Source organism: Limulus polyphemus, unplaced genomic scaffold (genome assembly GCF_000517525.1).
Source record: "Limulus polyphemus unplaced genomic scaffold, Limulus_polyphemus-2.1.2 Scaffold648, whole genome shotgun sequence".
In the NCBI taxonomy this organism is placed as follows: domain Eukaryota; kingdom Metazoa; phylum Arthropoda; class Merostomata; order Xiphosura; family Limulidae; genus Limulus; species Limulus polyphemus.
Window position 1 is genome coordinate 80,289 of NW_013666258.1, and position 19,658 is coordinate 99,946.

The 19,658-nt window shown below is 34.6% G+C and overlaps 1 protein-coding gene across 3 annotated transcripts in view; it reads right to left on the reverse strand.

The window, feature by feature from the left end:
* Positions 1-5,951, reverse strand: part of LOC106459691 (tolloid-like protein 1) — a 28,300-nt gene extending 22,349 nt beyond the window's left edge. The window contains exons 1-3 of one of the 3 annotated variants that reach the window (XM_022386220.1): positions 5,630-5,951; positions 2,248-2,464; positions 1,411-1,847 (exon numbers count right to left, since the gene is read on the reverse strand). In XM_022386220.1, the coding sequence (XP_022241928.1) occupies positions 1,411-1,648 (238 nt within the window). In that variant the 5' untranslated portion in view covers positions 1,649-1,847; positions 2,248-2,464; positions 5,630-5,951. The remainder of the gene's footprint in view (positions 1-1,410; positions 1,848-2,247; positions 2,465-5,629) is intronic. The other 2 variants (XM_013919334.2, XM_013919335.2) reach the window with 2 other exon arrangements.
* Between the last annotated feature and the right edge of the window lie 13,707 nt (positions 5,952-19,658).

The window sequence follows — 19,658 nt, forward strand, 5'->3', positions numbered from 1 at the left end:
AGATAAAGCTGTGAGACTATGTTGAAGTACTATGTAATTTTCATTAGATAAAGCTGTGAGATTATGTTGAAGTACTATGTAATTTTCATTAGATAAAGCTGTGAGATTATGTTGAAGTACTATGTAATTTTCATTAGATAAAGCTGTGAGATTATGTTGAAGTACTGTGTAATTTTTCTTAAATTCAAGATATAATTTTATAGGTTACTTGCAGTTTATGTAGTACTACCAAACCCCTAAACGTTGTCGTTATAAGCGAACAAAGGCAATTTTGTTCGTTGAGCCAAGAAAAACGAGGGTTGTGTTTTACTCTTAAAATGCAGTAAGCTGACGTTTAGAAATTAGTTTAACATAATATAATCTATGTGCAACTTCTAACAACTAAGCCGATTAGGATTATTCACCGAATTAGTTACTCTAAAACCTAACTTAACTTACAATACAAATTAAATCAACGTTAGAAAACTTTCTTAGAGATTGCCACAAATAGTGTTCTTAAAAGATAATGCTCACCTGAAGATAAGCCCTTGAAAAGCTCGAACGCTTGCAGTTCGGGATCTTATTACACGAAAGGCACGTGAACCACTTGTTTATAAGAAACCTATTCTTGCACAACTCAATATTTAGTAGTTGTTTTTCACAAATAATCCTGTGTAAAGAACTTTAAAAATGCCGCACAAAACTCCCAGCAGTAGGTTGTTGCAATATTGACTAAGTTGTTACTCAGGATATTAGGTACCCCCTCTAGCCTGCAAAGTCCTGGACTCAAATATAGTTTAGAAAAATGAGTTTAAAAGATGACGGCGTACGTAACTCCCCTCCCTTCATTGGTATTTTTAGGTTCGTATTTTAACAATAATCTTAACTTTATAAATATTAATCTTTAAACTACGCATGTTCACGTAATTTTACCTAGAAGTTTCAAGATGTCAAACATAAGTACACAACAATGAAATAATTTTCACGATATATATATATATATATATTTATTACAGTCTGCAGCAACTAATTATGGAAATACCAAACTATCACACTGTCACCATCTCGACTAATACTACGGACTTAAATTAAAGGGCATTAATAGAACTTAAGGAAATTACACAAGTTAAATAAGTTTTAAATTACACAAGTTAAAGTGAACGATACGAGAAGATTCAATTACATTTTGTTCAGGCCAAAAATGAAATTCAATTACAAAAATACAATTTATCACAGACAGTTATCGTACAATCTTGTGTTTTGGTTGTCGCTCTCAGCCTCGTCTCTCCCTCTCTCCAAGCAAACAAGTACATTCAAAGAATGTTTAGCAATTACTTTGATACGGTTAACTAAAGTTCAAGCTCTTTTAAAAGTGATGAGTAAAATTCTTCAAAATTACTTTTTAAAAAGTTCCGATTAATTAGTGCTTACCAGATTTACAAGGATCGAGGTAGATATCATTTGATACTTTGTGTGGGAAGGTTGTATTCAATAGTTCTTCAATGGTGTATGTGTGCGCCTGTGCACCTTTTTCTAATAGTACAAATGATACTGCAACAAACCAAAACATTGCCGTCTTCCCTCTACATGGAAAGGGTTTCACAACAGTTAATGTTTTACAGGAAAGCTTTCTAGTAGAACCTTGAGACGTTTCCTCTGCTTCCACCATCCTTGCCTTTCTATTCCAGCACTGGTCTCCCGCTGAATTGACCAGTTCACTGGCCTTTCGTCGATAAGATCAGTTGACAGTTAACCGACCAGTATACTAGCCTGCAATTAACACGGATCAGTCCGCCTGTCTCCAGTAAGTCTGGTCTTTTCAGTACCGTAATAGTGTATCCAGAATTACAATAGCATGTAGCAAGAGGCTAAAAGGTAAAAAAGGAGTTTAGTCTAGAAATATGTTGAACAACATTCTCATTAACATATATTAAACTTCAGATCAGAGCAAGCGACATGCTTAGAGCTTTAGAGCGAAACTAAAATTAAATCTGGTATTGGTAAGGACTATAACCAATTGAAATACTCAAATTATTATTTAAATTACACTTTCGTACCCCGGCTGCTAACATTTTCAACCGTAGTCCCGATATCGCACGGGTTTCGGCTAACTTAGGAAGTTTAGATTAGTTCTAATTACATATACTAAGTTAGAAATGCAAACATCTTCATAATGAAAGTATAATAAAAAAATAAAAATAAATAAAACTAGAGATATTGAACATTCTAACCAATACTGGTCATGAAAGAAACTCCAAAAAATCTTACCCACGGAATACGAAAACTAGCCATCAGCTCTCCACAGTGCCAAGTGTATGAGACATCTACGCTTTGAGAAAAACTTATGGACTATTAAGGTATTTAGCAAGAAAAAACTTTTCGTGTCTGGTTATGCAAATCTTGTACAATGGTGCTTGGAGTAGTTTTACCAATTTGCTAGGACAACGAGAATGAAAAATATGGCAGAGCTGATATCAATGGGTACCTAAATGTATTAGATGATCATAGTATTCTGTTAAACACCACGAAAAGAAGTTAATGATACAGTTTTGAAATAATTATCTTTAGAACTGCTGAAATAGAACACGCATATGTTATTGGTTACCTATTTCATACCTCCAAACACGTTACAGTATTTAGTCAAAGGCCGGTGTTATTTACAAATTTTCGAAAATAAAAACCAAATAATCAACCTTCAATTACACGATTAAGATTTTAGAAATTAAGAAACAAGAAAGTTAAACTGGCATCACAGAATTTATTGTTCTCTATTAATAATTTGAGTATTTTTTATAGTATTTATGATGATTATGATAACCAAATGCTTAAAGCCACGTTTCTTTTACGCACTTCTCGATTTACATTGGAGGAAAATTAATGACATAAAATAACCTTCAAGTTAATCTCGTGAGTAAATTACGTGCAAGAATAACAATGATGTTCTTTTTAAAAGATTAACCATTAAGTGGTGCTTTGTTATTTTTTGTTTTTAATCAAATAGTTCACTTCTTCCTATGGACTCGGAAATAGTTTAGGAAATTCGCTAATCTGATAGATCTTCCGAAAATAATTCTCAAGACTTATTACATCAAGTATTTAAGTAACATTAAATTTTTAAAAATAAAAACGTAGTTTTAATCAACAACTTGCTTCATATTACAGGATGTGGAAATCAATATATTTATTACAATGCCTAAATGAAATTACATTTATAACCTTTTTACGGGGATCAAATTTTCGGAACGAGAAAGTTACAGAAGAGATTAAGTTAAAACGTTAACAGCTAGAAAAAGTTTCGTATTAACAACTTGTTCACTATTAATAACACTAATGTTCTATACTACAATAAATAACTAGCACCCTGTCAATATTTCGTTGACAAATCACCACAACCGAAAGTTACATCATTCAGTTCATATGATGCTCTACAGAGATCGTATTCAATAGATCACAGTTAACTTCGTCCCATGACTTGAACTCTGGCAAGTACGATCAAATATGTTAAGGCAGAGAACCAGAATTGTACAATGCGTCAAAGATTTACTTAAAGTCATAAACAAGAAATACGTCCGGTTCGAGAGCCTTCAGCACATTTTTTTTTTAGGTTTTTTTTCCCCATTAACGTATTATTGACCTTTAGTACTGGTCACACAAACATGGTAATGATTTTACAATTAAGATTTCATGAATCCAACAATATCATGACTAGATTGCTATTTACTAGAAACTCTGCAACACTGAACTTGTTCAAAATATGCAGGTTTCAAATCCTTGCTTTCAAATTAGGTTATTTTGCAGTATGACATGTTGACAAAATCTTTATAAACGCTTCCCGTCTGCTCTTTGAGGTTTATCTCCATAAGATATTTTCTATGCGCGCACGCATAGAAGACTGAACAAGCAGCTAGAAAAACACGTCTGAAGACTGAAATAAATGACAGGAAGGTGCTTCAGGAAACAATGTGAAGAAATTGCTTACACAAACTTTAATAACAGCCAACGAAGTACACGACTAATTATGGAAATTTTTCAATTACAATGACCTAAAATATTCTCAACACTAATTAGATCAGATACTAACATTTGTCGACCTATAATGATTAGCGCTTCGATAAATCACTAACGAAACAAGGTGTACATTATTCGATTGCAGTCTTCTTGTTCAGACAGAGCGTGGCGGTTCCTCGTCAGCAACTTTACCAGAAAATTTACTTTGTAAAACAGTACGTGTACAATGAGAAACTTGGTACGAGCTATTAACAAGTTTCTTTTTAAAATCGAAGTAAATCACATCTACAGATAAGAAATTATACATTGCGAGCTTATGTAACTGTGACACTATTTTCAAATACGCAAACATAAAACCACTAAATTAAATTAATACCAAAGTAGTGATAACTTCAGTTGTTTATCGTGGAAGCTAAGACTATGGAGGAAACAAGGCTAATGTAACTAATGCAACTACATTTAATTAATTTAACTTACTATACTATAGAGAATAACCGTTTAAAACAAGAAATAGCTTGCACTTTCAAAAATTCAGTAAAAGAGCCATAAAGAAACGCAAAAGAGCAACACAGTTGTTTTTCCAATACATTGATCAGAGATATCAGTTAAAGAAAATTTATCGTATAAATTCCACAAAGTTTTAATCTCAACATCTCGTAATATTCTCCCAATTCAATAAAATTGAATTTTCAGTTGATATCGGAGTTTAATACTATTTTCCATCCCCCCCTTTCCTAAACATCCTAAAGCTGTCAAAAGAAGTTTCAATATTCTTAAAGCTTTATCTAAAAGATAGATAAATCCGCTTTCGTGTAACAGTTTCGCAAGAGATTTAAAAAAACAAATACATAAAAGCATGTCTCATGAACCACAAGGATTACATAGCAACGCGTTATTTCTACCCGCTATTCCACGTTGTAATGTTTAATTACTTATCTAATCTGCTCTTATGTCATTCTAGGAAAACACTCTTAACTTAAACGCAGTAATGTCATTCGTTATACAACACTTACGTCTTCTGAACAAGTGGCATGTACTAGTCTACTCTTCTGGTAGCATGAACTACAAATAAATGCAGGTTTATTCATGCTCTTTACTATAGTTTAGTTGAAAGGTTTATAGTAAATTTGAAGTTCTCCATGTTCAATTATTGGTAAAACAAAAATCATACCAGCGCAATCAGTGGATAAGGATTTTCTATTAGGAGTGAAAGTAGATCCACCGGGCCCTCTGTAACTGTGCGGGTTATAGATTGTTATTATCTGTGCTGTTATGATAGTTAAAGGTCACAAGACCGTAAACAACAAGTCATGCGAAATATATGACCAGAGAAATGCTTTAATTCATCCTCGATATTAATCTTAAACGTTTAAAACATGATAGCTCGTCCCAGGAGAAAAAACAAGACAAAAACAAAAACACAACAACTTAATCCAAACTAATTATTTTATAATAGTATTTACAGCTTTAGTGGGAAAATAATTCAAATATATTAATTTTAAAGGAATACAGACTTTAAAAAAAAGTTACAAGTTTTCCTACATGAGCAAAAGTAAGTTTAAATCTACGTTTATTAAAATTGCTTTAAAGACATCTTGCTTTATCCCCACTTACAAGTATCTTTCTGTTTTTAATCACTTACATCAGTACATCACCTAAATCAAGCTACGTCTTATACAATCTGTAATTCTCGGAGATTCCCAACAGCCGAACGGCACCAATCGTCGATCCTCCGGTTCTCGCGCTGTTGAGCCGTAGTTATGGTTGGACAGAACCGAGACGTGTCTTCATAAAGTCCCCAAACAACTACTTATGAACTACAAAAATGTTGCAGTATTCTTATTTTAAATGGGGGTGCCTTAATAGTATGTTTCTAACTACAGAAATAATAACACTAACGTGATGAAATGGGCCCAGTGACCACCGACTCACCCATCAGCTGTGGATCTAACCGCAGTGATTGCGGCGCCAAGGGTTAGCCGCTTATGAGCATGCTCTCAGTGCGCAGGCCTTCAGGCTGCTTTCGCGCGAGATTCATACGCGCAGTAGGTCATGGCCTGAGGCCCTACCTCTACTGAAGGTGAAAAAGTGGACGAGTTTAAAGCAAGTTTGATTGATGTTAAGATTTGGGGAGGTGTATCTTCTCATGTCGTTTCGTAGCTTTAAGCATCAAAAGCCAAATAACTACAAACTAATGTAATGTTACGACTTAAAATTGATGACATAAGCATTTCAGTTTACTCACTATAAAATAAATAGAAATTAATTTGATACAATTTTTTTTTCAATTAAAAATTTTGATTTACTCTCACACCTTTAATTATGACCAATTTTAAGTATATGTAGAAGGTAATCCAAGTATATTCTCCTTAAAGTGATATTTCACCAAAATATTTAGACTTGATCTGTAGTTAGAATTACCTACTGGCTTTGAAATGCGTTTCTCTCTCTCTCTCTCATAAATAAGACGTAATTCCTGGAAAACAAAACTAAGCTGAAAACATTTGATGTCAGTGGATCTTTCGATAACAAGTGATGTTTAGAAATAAAATTACAAATCAATCTTATTTCAGTGAAGATTTTTATGAAATGGGATCTAAAAAACAGATTTGAATACTGTAGAAAAAAATCACATTAAAAAGGAATACCTCCTCTATATTATATTACTTTTCGTACTTGTTTAACTTTATTATGTCAAAACATGGACACAGTTCCTGCTAAAGTTCAATTCGAACTTACAATGGTGAAAACATTTATTGCAGCACCCAATTCTTTCACATTTTTTATTGGAATCATCCTCTGTTTTGAGGCCCTAATGCATGTAGGTGCGAACTGCTAAAATAATTAAATTTAAACAGTAATGTGAGCCCCTGGCCGCAGAGATATAGAGGTTCTGGCTGTGTGGAGTGGCAGAAGGGAAGGGGGAAGAAGCAAGCTTCCATAACAGATGACAATCATATTCTGAAACACACGAGTCTGCAGAATCGTTGATTATCGGACCACAGATCTGAAAAGAACATGGCAAGAAACTTTAGAGGTTATGTTAATCGAGTGTACCGCCAGGTCTCTCCTGTTTTCAGCCAGTCTCCCAGCAAGACAGTCTAAAAAGAAACTTCTACTTACCAGCTAGATGAGGCTCATCTGAGCCAAGGAGCATGCTGACTGGACTGAAACAATGAGAAGAAAAGTGATCTTCTCAGATTAAACAAAGTCCAACCTGCACAGAACTGATAGGAAGCACTTTGTACGACGTTGATGTGGAGAAGTTTCATCTAGCGTGTTTCAACGCAACTTTGGGATCACTTTGGTGGAGCAGAGCAGTGTACCTTCTATGATTATTGCTCTACGCCACAGGGCTAAAAATATTGGTAAGATTTATGTGCTCTATACAGTAGAAGTGAAATAAAGAGGAAATTTCATTCTACATTTATTGAAAAGACATTTGGGGTTTTATTTCATTGCTTCAGTGAAGGACTATCTTCGAAAAGAGACCAGGTCTCAACTCTATCGAAAGTTTTGGGAGGTAATGGGTTTAAAAAGTGCAAGAGAAGAAAAACCAAGAATCACCTAGGAACTGCAGGAAGTCATAATCCACGTGTAGCATCATGAACTCGCCCCTGTCTAAATTCAGTCCCATGTGCTTTCTATGCCAGGATGATGTTAAGTAGTTATCAAGACCAGAGTGGGCACAACCAAATATTAAAACAAGAAACAGTCTGTGTGATCAGTTTTGTCAATTACATTAATGGTGTTATATTTAAATCTAAGTTTTCTCACTCGGAAAACATTTTCGTATTTGTCAAGTGTTTGTTGATCATGTGCTGTGATACGTTTGTTACAGTTGGTTTGCTAATCAAGATGCGTATATGTATTTTGATGACTGAAATATGTGACAGCTTACACCACACAATGTTCATAAGCGTTTTATACTAGTTTGATACTTCTACAATGCCCATTGTGATTTGTATAGCTGAATGAAGCAGTATAAATTTGCCAACTAATATAGGAATTGAAAATCGTCTTAAAATATATCCAACTAGTATGACTTTACTTGTTTGCATACTTTTTATTGCAGCATTTATTTTGTTTCGGATACTTCTTATAGCAATTCTACAAATAATCAATAATCTCTGCTTTCCATTAATTTCTTTTCCTATTTGTTTCTTCAGTTTTATATACAAATGGATACAATATCTATAAACTTTTAGTACAGCCATATCCTTGATAGCTATAACTTTTATAAAAATTAAAATCACAATCACAAATTCATAAAATGTAATCCTTGCTTTGGTCTACAGATAAGTGTATAAAGCTGCCAAAGTAGGGATTACATTTTATAAATTTGTGATTGTGGTTTTAACTCTTGCTTCATTACTTTTTGTAGCAGGATCTCTACTTCATTTTAAATTCGTGATTTTGTAATACTCTTGTTTGTTTACTATTTATGTTATACCTGTATAAAGTATATACTTTAACTTTAAAAACTGTCGCATGTCTATGCATCGGTACGTAGCGCCATCTGTTGGTTTGAAAAGATATTTAGGTACTACATGATATGTTTACCATTTATAAAATAATATATATATGTATTTATCGGAATATTAAAAGCGAATACCTACAGACCAGTCAATTAAGCTGGAAAAATATTGTAGTGGTAGTCCAAGCCGTTTTGGAGCTAGCCCCACTGACATGATCAGTAGACGAAAAAGTTGCTGTTTTAGAAATTTTCGAATTGTTATACCGGAAATGAAAGCGACCTTTTTAGCGTATTATTATTATTATATGTGCGCATAATATATATCGTAACCAAATACTTTCAATGGTTGGTTTTCGCTTCGGAATTCAATAGGGTGGTTTTTCGGTGCGTGAATTATTTGGAATCCTTGTTGATTCCTACTATTAAGTTCTATCGTACTTAACAGTTAAAAGTTGGCCTCTTCTTCTATCAACTCCGATAAAGTAAAGGTTTTAAAGGGAGAAATCGCACCGAGATAAGACAGCTAGTCAACTATACCCTCCATCAAGTCATGGACTATTTTTTCTTGTTTTACGGAATAGTAGGATTTGACGAAGGCTCTTATATTGTACCGACGGCCCTGAAGGGCGGAGTACGTTTCGCAGCAACGGAACTCTACCGAATTCTAGAGTTCATAGTCCGGGCAAGTTAAGCAATAGTCCACGCTTTGCCAAATCCAATTGTGAAACTGTTTATTTTAGAGTTGAAAGCATAACAATATAATAAAAAAAATTTCTCCGATTGCAAAACAGCTACATGGGCAGGTTTTTGCAGCTGACGTATCTTGACATAATTAGTATCCAGTTTTGTTTCATTTCAGAACCTTCCCCCTCCTCTGCTTCCACCATCAAATCTCTTCCAGCTCTGCCCGATTAATGTTTAAGAATATTTTATTACTTAGCACTGAGGATATCAGTTAAAATTTTGAATAACATTACGCCTGATTGGATAGAGAACCAGATACATATTACTTACTAAAAAACTGGTAATATTCTAGTTTTCCCACAGGGGATTTAACTACCGACAACAAAAACTGATAATTTTCCCTGGCTCCTAGAGATAAACTCATAATGTCAAAACTACCTTAGCTTCTTTGAGTTAACACACAGTTAAGCTCCAGTGAAGTTTCGTATTGTAACATATTTCTAAGAATTATATTTTTTTCGAAACATGATATCCATAAGGGAATTTGCCATAAATAGTAAAGTTAAGGTAACGAGACTGGATTGTAATAGTAATGCTTTTGTTACATGAGCCGTATAATACCCCGAGGCGATTAATCTGGTTACATTTGTCTCATCGCCTTTTATGGTAATAGGTTGTATTTTATGGGAATCCTTCTAAAAGAAATGCGAACAAAACTTAAACAATTGCGTGATAATATGAATTGTCAGAGTTATATTTCCTGAACATTTCCTTATGTCCCTTATGTTCAAAAACAGGAAATAAAAGAAAATACTAAAATAGATCATAATCATAAATTGAACATCTTACAGTTCCCACCCTATTATATAAGGTGGCCTTTTGTCATAGGCATCAGGAAAAGCAGAGACTATTCCTAAAAGTCCAGCTCTAATACAAAAGATCCAGCCCCTCCTCCCATAAATTTTGATAAGTTTACGACTTTCTCAATTTTACTGGTGTTAAACACAAAATAATGACAATAAACAGATCTATATTATAAAATGAAAATTAACAGTTCGAGACAAAGAGTTGAAAACGTATGATAAAGAGATAAAGGTAAAAATTGAAGGCCATGTAAGTTGAACTGCATATTTTCAAATTGATTTTACTTATGATTTTTTTTATAATTCCTATCATATGTTGGACACATAACAATAAGCCTAACTTTCCCGGGGAACCTTTCCCCCAAATCCATTTAGTTTCCACCTACCTTTGACAGCCACATTTTCGACAAGCTTGATTCACTGCAGGTTGTCTCCCCCTCTCCAATATTCTGCTTCCGACGTGTAAATACATTAATAGGTTATCACTTTGAATTTCGCGTAAAGCTACTCGAGGGCCTATCTGATTTTGAAGTGACAGACTAGAGGAAGGCAGCTAGTCAACACCAACCACCGCCAACTCTTGGGCTACGCTATTCATTTTATTTTTTTAAGGGGGGGACGGTAACGGGGCATGAACCAAGAAATTCCGGATTCAAAGTCGGCACACTAACCGTTGAATCGCGCCTGGGTCTAATTCACTTTGACACATATTGGTTTATCTTAACAAACAGTATTGGTCTGGTCTACATATGTTACAAAATAGTATGTAAGTTCATTCTATCAGTAAAGGTAATCATTAACAAGGTTAGAAGCTTAAATGAAGTAAATAGGTCTTGATAAACCATAGTTATCTATTATATTTCCATTATTCTCGAATAATGAAGTCTCTGTTAGGTTTTGTTCTTTACTTATTTTTCCCAATTTAGAGAAATGCCATAAAAATGTAAAAGCGATATGGAGCATAATTGTCTGTCTGAAGAAAAGTGGGTAAAAAAGGCGATTAAGGGGTTTAATTTAGTTCTAACATCAGTTTTTCGTTATTTGAAACACATTTTATGTTTACGTTCGAACGGGTTAAATAGAAAAGTCGTTTTAACTCTGTTACGTACATATTTTAGTTTCTTAATTTGATAAGTTCAAATATTAATACTTTCTAATTTGTAAGACACTTCAACTTCCTGAAAAAAATCCAGTAGAAATTTTAATATATTCTTGTTTGTTTTTTGTTAATTTCGCGCAAAGCTACACGAGGGCTATCTGCGCTAGCTGTCCCTAATTTAGCAGTGTAAGACTAGAGGGAAGGCAGCTAGTCATCACCACCAACTCTTCTGTAATTGTGTTTGTCCGAATTGCATTACCGAGTAGCCTGTGGCCAATAAACTCAATTTTAAGCACAAATATTTTATGAAATTGACTCCCTCCGTTGAAATTACTACAATTAAAGACTTTGGCCCAAAGATATTTTTAACGGTTGCATGGCTTGTTTGTTTTTAGTTAGGTCAGTGAAGACACCGATCCGTGTCATTGTGATTGAAAACCCATCAATCTCGCTTCTACTTTTCAACATACTTCTATCGATATAGGTTACCAAGCGCCGGAAAAAGCGGCCAAGAGTGCAGCATTGTTATTTATAACAAAAATTAGAGATTTTATATAATGAATCTGGCTTTCAGCTCCAAACATGCCTTACCCAAATTACCGAACAGTTGATCTTTTAGTTTTGCGAGAACAAGGAAACGTCTCTTCACGCTAATCAGTGACCGTAGTATTATGCTACAAATTTCAGTCTTAAATATTGCCCATGAATTTATTTCCATATCATTTTTAAACATTTCCTAATAAATAGTTTAAGTTAGTTCACTGGGAGACCATGTGGTTAGATAAAACTGTCTAGACACTTAGCAAAGACGAGTACTTTAATGATTTGTTCCAGTTCTTTCCAGACCACATTCGACGTCCAGAAAAACTTTTAGTGGTTATAACACTGGACGGTATCAGAAAAAATAGGTCGCTATTAACTCGAAAAATATACATCTTGATACGTTTTATAGAACCCGATACTTAATATACGGGTTTAAAATACTTTAAAACTAATATACAATCTGTGAATGTACATAATTCAAATACTGGTCACAAACTTCAAGCACCTATACATGTCACATACTAGTATAAAAAGTAAAAATTTGTTTATAGCGAATTAAGTTTATTCAATGAAAATACATCCTTTTAGTTTACAAGAAACGCGTTTATAATATCTCAGTTACATGTTAGTTCTTTGGACATGAAATTAATGTAATACGCGAGTAAACAAAAAGTATGAATACATTTATACATCTAATTAAAATACTTTAAGTATTGCGTATCGGTCTATGAAGCTTTTTGTAAAATGAGGATTAAATAGTTGTTACATTTTCAAACATTTTAGTTAATGGTAGGAATTCCACAAAACGAAATCTACATTAATTTAAGTTCAAAATCGACCCAAGTTTCCTTCCATTTCGACATTAAAAAAAAAAATTGCGCAATATATTTCTTAACAGTCACAATTCTGAACTAAGAATAATCTTATGACGAAAGCAAAAGTGTGAAGCTAGTTTAACTCAAGGCTCTGAAGTAGTAAAAATTGTGTCGACACATTAAGGGCCATTTTGATAATATAGAAAAGAAAGAAATTCAATTGCATGAAATACAGTAAGGTCAGGTCAACTGTTTACAGTATGAAACACTGAAAACAAGGTTATAATTTACGTATACGCAACACTAATATAGAAGTTTCTTACATCGAAATCGATTAGTTACCACATTTTTCTGTCGCTATAGTCCGGGGAAAATACAATCTGGAAATTCAGAGATTTAACAGAGTTTAGATATTTACAGAACATATCGCGTTTAGAATTTCTTTTCCCTAAATCATTTTGTGGCTACACCCTCGATTATACCCTCCCCCCTCTTTACACACACACACACACACACAGGAGAATAGACTAAGTGAAAATAATTTTGCCCTTGAGGTAATTTTTATATGGATTTACCATTATCGTGCCTGTTCACATATTTTGGTGTTTTGTTGACTAATACCGAAGATTAAAGTTAACGCTTGTTGTGTTGGTGAAAAAAGTTGTGTGAACACTTCGTACAAACGTCTAACCAATGAATAAAATCAATGGTTAACATTCTGTAATAGCCTAATAAAAGATATAGCTTGCGAGTCGCAACTGCTGGTCAATAGTATAGATTTATTACCTAATTTGTTTGTCTGCTCTATTATCATCACTGTAGATGTAAGTCAAATTAACACTAACTGAAGTAGTTTTAGAACTGGAAAATGTCAATTTGATTTCAACCCGCATTTTTTTTTCGTCAATTCCTTTTTGTGCAAGTCTGCGGAAAACTAAGAATAACGGATAATTAATTTCTACTACAAACACGAAAAACCAATTAAAATCGTTTGAATTTAACTTAACTCCAGTTTCAGATAAGCTGGATATTCTTTCACCAATTTCAGATATCCTTCATGTTCTCTTTCGCAGCAAATTAGCAGACATTCTTTGAAATCAGATTAGTTGATACACAAGCTCAGGATCTGAACAACCTAGTTATCAGATATAGATACGAAGAATCTAATTTACTATCCGGACATTCGATGTCGGTTCAAGTAATGATCAGATTAGTACGGCGCATGCCAACAAAGACAAGGGTATCTCCATTTCCTGGACAACAAAGTATATGTATTAATCTGATCGTTGGTACCAGTATGCTGACCACCAGCTACAGTAATTGCTACGGTCATTAGTAATGAGTAGAAGTCCCTGTAGTCAAGACAAGAAAATCCGATTAGATTTCGTCTAGACAAATGGAGTAGGGGGTGGATGATGTCTCGGGCAGCAGGACTTTTCAGTCCGTCTAATCCCGATTGTTTCGACCTTTCAGACCACTCGTTCCGAAAGCCTACCCAATTACCAAGTGCATCTAATGCTATAATCTTATGACCCCTCTTTCCGACTTGTACATGACAAATATTGGCTATAATGGGCAACATAGTCAACAGAAATGTAGTCACCAGTAACCCGTTTGAACTTGCAAAGTTTGTTCTTAGCTTTAAAAAAAAAGTGGGTGTTCACAAGCATTTCCGCTTCTTGGATTTCGAAGTAATTCTAGAACAGTCTGAATGTATGTAACTAACAAGTATTTACGTTAAGACAGAAGCAATGTCTGCAACAGAAAGCAATTAAAAATAATGATTCCTATTGTAAGACGCACTTATACATAATCACGCACCCATTTGTTGAATTAGGATTTCAGTTACGTCAAAGAAGCAATTATTCTTTCACGTTTCTACATAGCTGTGGCTGACAATTTGTGAACGTGGTACTCCCTATATTTTTTGTTTCCAATAGCCATTATTTAGCCTTGTTATGGTCAAGAACCAAGTACATTAGATTTTACTTCCAGGTTTGCAGCGATTAAAACCCCAGCTTTATGACAATTGCTCTAAACAAAGTCAGATTACACAGCGAGGACTGAAACCAAAGTTTCATATTCATCTTTTCGTATCTCGTGGTTCTGTAGAAAACGAACTAGACGATATTACCATACACTGATGCACCTTATGACTTATTTTGTAAACCTTAAACCCCTCTAAAGCTTCATGTTCAAGTTTCTATTTAACACTGGCTGCATGCCAGTTTTAATTTAAATGCGGAATTAGCGTTTATGAAATGAACATTAAAGTTAGTAAAGCACACACACACACACACACACACACATTATCATCAACTTCGTTGTTGTTGGAGATTCCGAACTTGGGAAACGCTAGTCACAAATGTCATGACAAACTCACGTGAATGTTTTGCCATACTACTCCAGGCGAATATAGCATTCAAAAACACCGTGAATTGAGCATTAATGGAGGAAATGGTGGTTACGTTCCTAAAAGTTATCACGAATATCTCATTATCTAATAATTTGTTTTTGACAATCCTTAGTTCTTCAATGATTGAGAAACTCAAATTTAAGTTCATCAATACATACGAGGGAAGTTGAGATATACGACTAATTAGAAACAGTTTATCTTGAAGCTTTTCGCAATAATTAGTAACTGAGGTGAAAAGGCCGCTTCAATTTAAGTTACGCAATAGTTCCAAATCTAATGGATTGAGGCAATAACAATAACAACAAGTTCAAAGAATTAAGTTTATTTTTTAATAAGTATGTTTAATCTAATTGTAAGTCATCACAATTCGTAGACATTTCTAGACCGATTGTTTTAAGGCCGTTCTTGAATACTTTAAACCTGTATCTTAACGTCACAACATTCTAGTTAGTGCCAATTTTAAACTGTTTTCAGTCTGTTGTACGACATTGATCAGAATTGATAAAAAAAAAGCGCCTTAAAGATTAGTATACTTCTAGGTGAGGAAAAACAAAGTAGGAGAAAGATCATTCTTTTCTCTACAAAATTGAGGGTTCTATACGAGTATTAACTGAATATAAAACACTCCTTCCCTATAAGAAGAATCGAAAATCTAGGATTAGTTTGATATTTAGTTCTACATCAAACTAACAAAAGTCAGTTCAAAAATGCATGTGCTCTAAACAGTGCTCTTGGTACTAGTATATAATATGGTCGCTTCAGTACAATGAATGCATACAATACAGCATGTTTGCTTGTTTTCTTTTCTTTCAAGTTATCGTGAAATTGGTTTCTTAGAGATAAAACCATGGTTAAATATTTAAGTGCAACTCCAAAATTGATCTATAAACAGACGTTTCTTATAAAGATGATAAACTCCGCTACACTTCTTTCAAAAACAACTTTCATTTTCTAAGCGAAAGAATCCGAAAGCATCACAAACAGATCTTTCCTCCCGATGTAGCAAGGAAATTCCAATGAATCACCCCAACCAAATGTATGTTGGACTGATGCGATCGATTCTTGGCCGCGCCCCAGACAGACGGCCACTTGGGGTCACGTGCACAGTCTTGTTGAGAACAAATAAAACGGCCTGGGAGGTAATGAGCCTTGAGCTTGATGGAACCGCCTGATGTTGTACAAAACGTAATAAAATTTACTCTTTCTCTTGCATACTAAAAGAATCGCACCCAGGGAATCTTACGAGTCTAGAACCATGAGGCAGTTGCGATTAGATTTCTCCCAGGTGGAGCATGGAACTGAACGAACTTTCCTATTTATTTTGCTTCGTACTTAGTCTGTGGTGCAGATGAAGAATAAGAAGGATGAAGCTATATGCGCGTGTTGGGGGGGGGGGAAGTAGGGTAGAAACTAGTGATAAGATCAGCGATGAATGAATGGACATTTAGTTCATCATAAGCGATGTTAGTTATGAACTTTCAATCAACCGGCAGTGTTAGTCCTCGAGGTTAGGGTTGTAGCACACGATTTTTCCTCGTAACAATTTGATTAAATTTTTACCCAGAGAAAGTTAAGCGACTGAAGTACAGATTGTAAATACAGAAATCCAACTTAATGTTTGTCAAAGTTCATTAGAATATACTATTTTTTAAGATTAATGCAAACAAGTTCAAACTAATCAGGAGGTTAAGAGAGCAACTAATCATTCGAGCAGTTTATATTGACAAAAAGGCGCTATGAAACGCAATTGCCACAGGAATAAAAAGTTGAATAACCGAAACGATGCTATATACCAGTTAAAAACCATTTCAGGTTATTCTGTCAACTTGCATCTAAGGTTAATTTCAACAGCATTAGAGTAAATTATATCCTGAAAGTTCAGTTGCAAGTTGAATATCCACATTAATATTCTGATGAAAAGTTCTCTTATCACATAAAAACCAATGAATACTTGATCTCAGAGATACAGGGGTCAGATTACAAATACACTATCATGGAGCCTGAAGTCATTTTGAATTGAAGTTCATTATGAAATTAAGTTTAAAAAAAGCAAACATGTATCTAGCTTATCCGTAAACATTTTATGGTTAACAGCCTTGCCTCAGGCTGCATGAGTACAAGTCCTTATAAACTGTAAAGTCTGTGTTAAGATGTATTGAAAAAACATTTTTAAACCTGGAAGACTGTTAGACAAATCATCGTAAGGCAATTTTCCTTCAAAGAAAAATATGCCTTTATATCCAACTACGGGAATCGTTATCTTCCCGTGTTAGTAAACAGGAGGCGTTTGCCAAATAACTCAGGTGTGACAAGCCCTACAGTAAGCGACCTCTATAGAGATTCGAGATAAGATGGCGACAGATTGATTCCAGAATGTAGCTGTAGGTAAAAATTTCCTTACAAAGTCAATGTTTTGTGGGTTAAACCTTATCAAAAGGAATGTTTATCCTTTCATGTTTTTTATGTTGGAGACTTCATGATGTGCGTTGTAAGTGAACAACTGTTATTACCTCTGTTTCCGCTGATAAACACTTAAACGAGATTCATGCTTAAGGCGACCCTGATGAACTAAGACAGTAAACAAGAAGCCAGACAAATTTGATTTAGTTAATTAATGCTTTACATTACGTACAACTTTTTTTTAAAGCGATAAGTTATATTACACGTGTGTGTGTGTGTGTGTGTGTGTGTGTGTGTGTGTGTGTGTGTGTGTGTGTGTGTGTGTGTGTGTGTGTGTGTGTGTGTGCTGCTTCATCGTGGTGCTAAAGTTAAAACTTAGATTATCTCACAATATCAATGTTTCCAAAGCCATTTGGATCTAATATACCAAGTATCAGCAATACCCGAAAGAGAACAGCTAAGTCACAACATTATGACATTTAGAGAACATTTATCTGGGTCCTTTTATCTGTTAGTCCTTCAGTATCAAATGAGTTATACATAGTTAAGTTAAAAAGCTACATTATATATTCATCATTTGACTAAATCTTCAGGCCCATTCAAGATGGGGAATACGAGTACCAGGAATAGGAAATAACCTATTCACGAGCTCAGATAGTCAATGAACTCACCTATAAGCGAGGTAATCACATGCTAAGAGGTCAGCATAATCTTTACATCCGGGTACTTCGCTTGTTCTTACAAGCGTTTGGGGTACAACTATCGCTCCCCCTCCCCCCTGTTAAGCATAAAACTACACGATAGGCTATTTTCTGTGCCTACCACAAGTATCAAAACTCGGTTTTTAGCATTGTAAGCCTTCAGATTTACAGCTGAGCCACTTTGATGGGGGGGGGGGGGGAAGAGCTATCGAAGATCTAATCCCAATGCCGAGTATACGCTATTATTCCACTGGGTAGCAATGAACCAACTACTTCAACCGGAAATATTGACCGTCAAAGTTGATTAAGTATCACATAATCTTTGTTCTTTGGTACTTAGGACAAACAATGCCCAGATAAGGTCAGGATTTCGTTACTAACCTGTTATGAAACAAAATATTCAAAGATAATTCTATGATCTGCACATTCGTCATTGGGTAAAACTAACTTGTGTAACCTGGCTAAACTACACGTAACAGTAAAGTGCAATAAATGTCAACACGTCTATTTTTTTCTTTTATTTTTTCTGTTGAGTACATTGGTTGCGCGTCTTACAAGAGCTTTCCTCCTACCGGTCGAAACAGAATTAACATTGTGTTTCGGGCTCTTTGGAACAAACTTCCACAACTACAAAGTTCTACCATCACTAAAAATGTAATTAGAGCTACACATCATGGATGCTAGCTTCCAAGCTATACTTGTGTTAAGAACATTTTCGAACGCTTCTGAATACTTAATACTTCGTGTTATAATATTTCTTACGCTGAAATATTTCGTTTAACATTCAGATAATTCAGTTTTCGAAGAAATGCATTTACTGCCCTGCACATTTAGTTTCATATAAAGTGAGAACAATGGATGATGCAAGTTGAAGTGCGTGTCCCCTCCACCCACTTGTGTTGGTGATGCCACAGAAGAATTTAACAAACCTGAAAAAAGCAACTATATACCTCAAAATGCATCTGTTTTATTAGTTAAGTTGTCTACTCAGAAATGTCTAGAGACATGGCATAGAAATATACCCTACCTCCAATTTTTCTTCACGGTTAATGTTCTAACGTTTACATCTTATTGCCAATTACTCCAGCATGCCAAATTGCAACCAACACTGTCGTATGTTATGAAATACCCCCCTCCACCCCAAGAGCTTGTTTCCGGAGTTTAAACGCCGAACAGTCGGGGACACGTGATAGTTTTAGATCATCCCCTCAAACTACGTACTAGTTTACATATTGCCCATTAAAGACAGTCACATTTAGTATTTAATTAAGTGTGTCAATATTCAGTGAAGAACTTAATGTTTTAAATAACTCAATGTCAATGCAAAATACATATGAAACCCTAACAGAAATAAGTGCAGTATTTTCTTGTTGATCTTAAACGATCTGGATCAAAATTTAATATTTTGCATTTTCTACCTTTGACATAAACAGCTTTTATAAAGTGTTGTAACTGATTTTCGGATCTGAGCAAGGAAATGGATGCATATATTTTTTTTTTTATTATTAATGTAGTGTTTGTTAAAACGACTGATCCTGAGTAGACTAATTTGTTTACATCTAGAACCTGTGGGTTTTGACGTCAGTTTACTGTCTATACCTTTCAAGATGTGTTATCACAATAGTTGTAGTATTTAAAGTTTATGTACATGGTAACTTTCACCACTTTTTCTC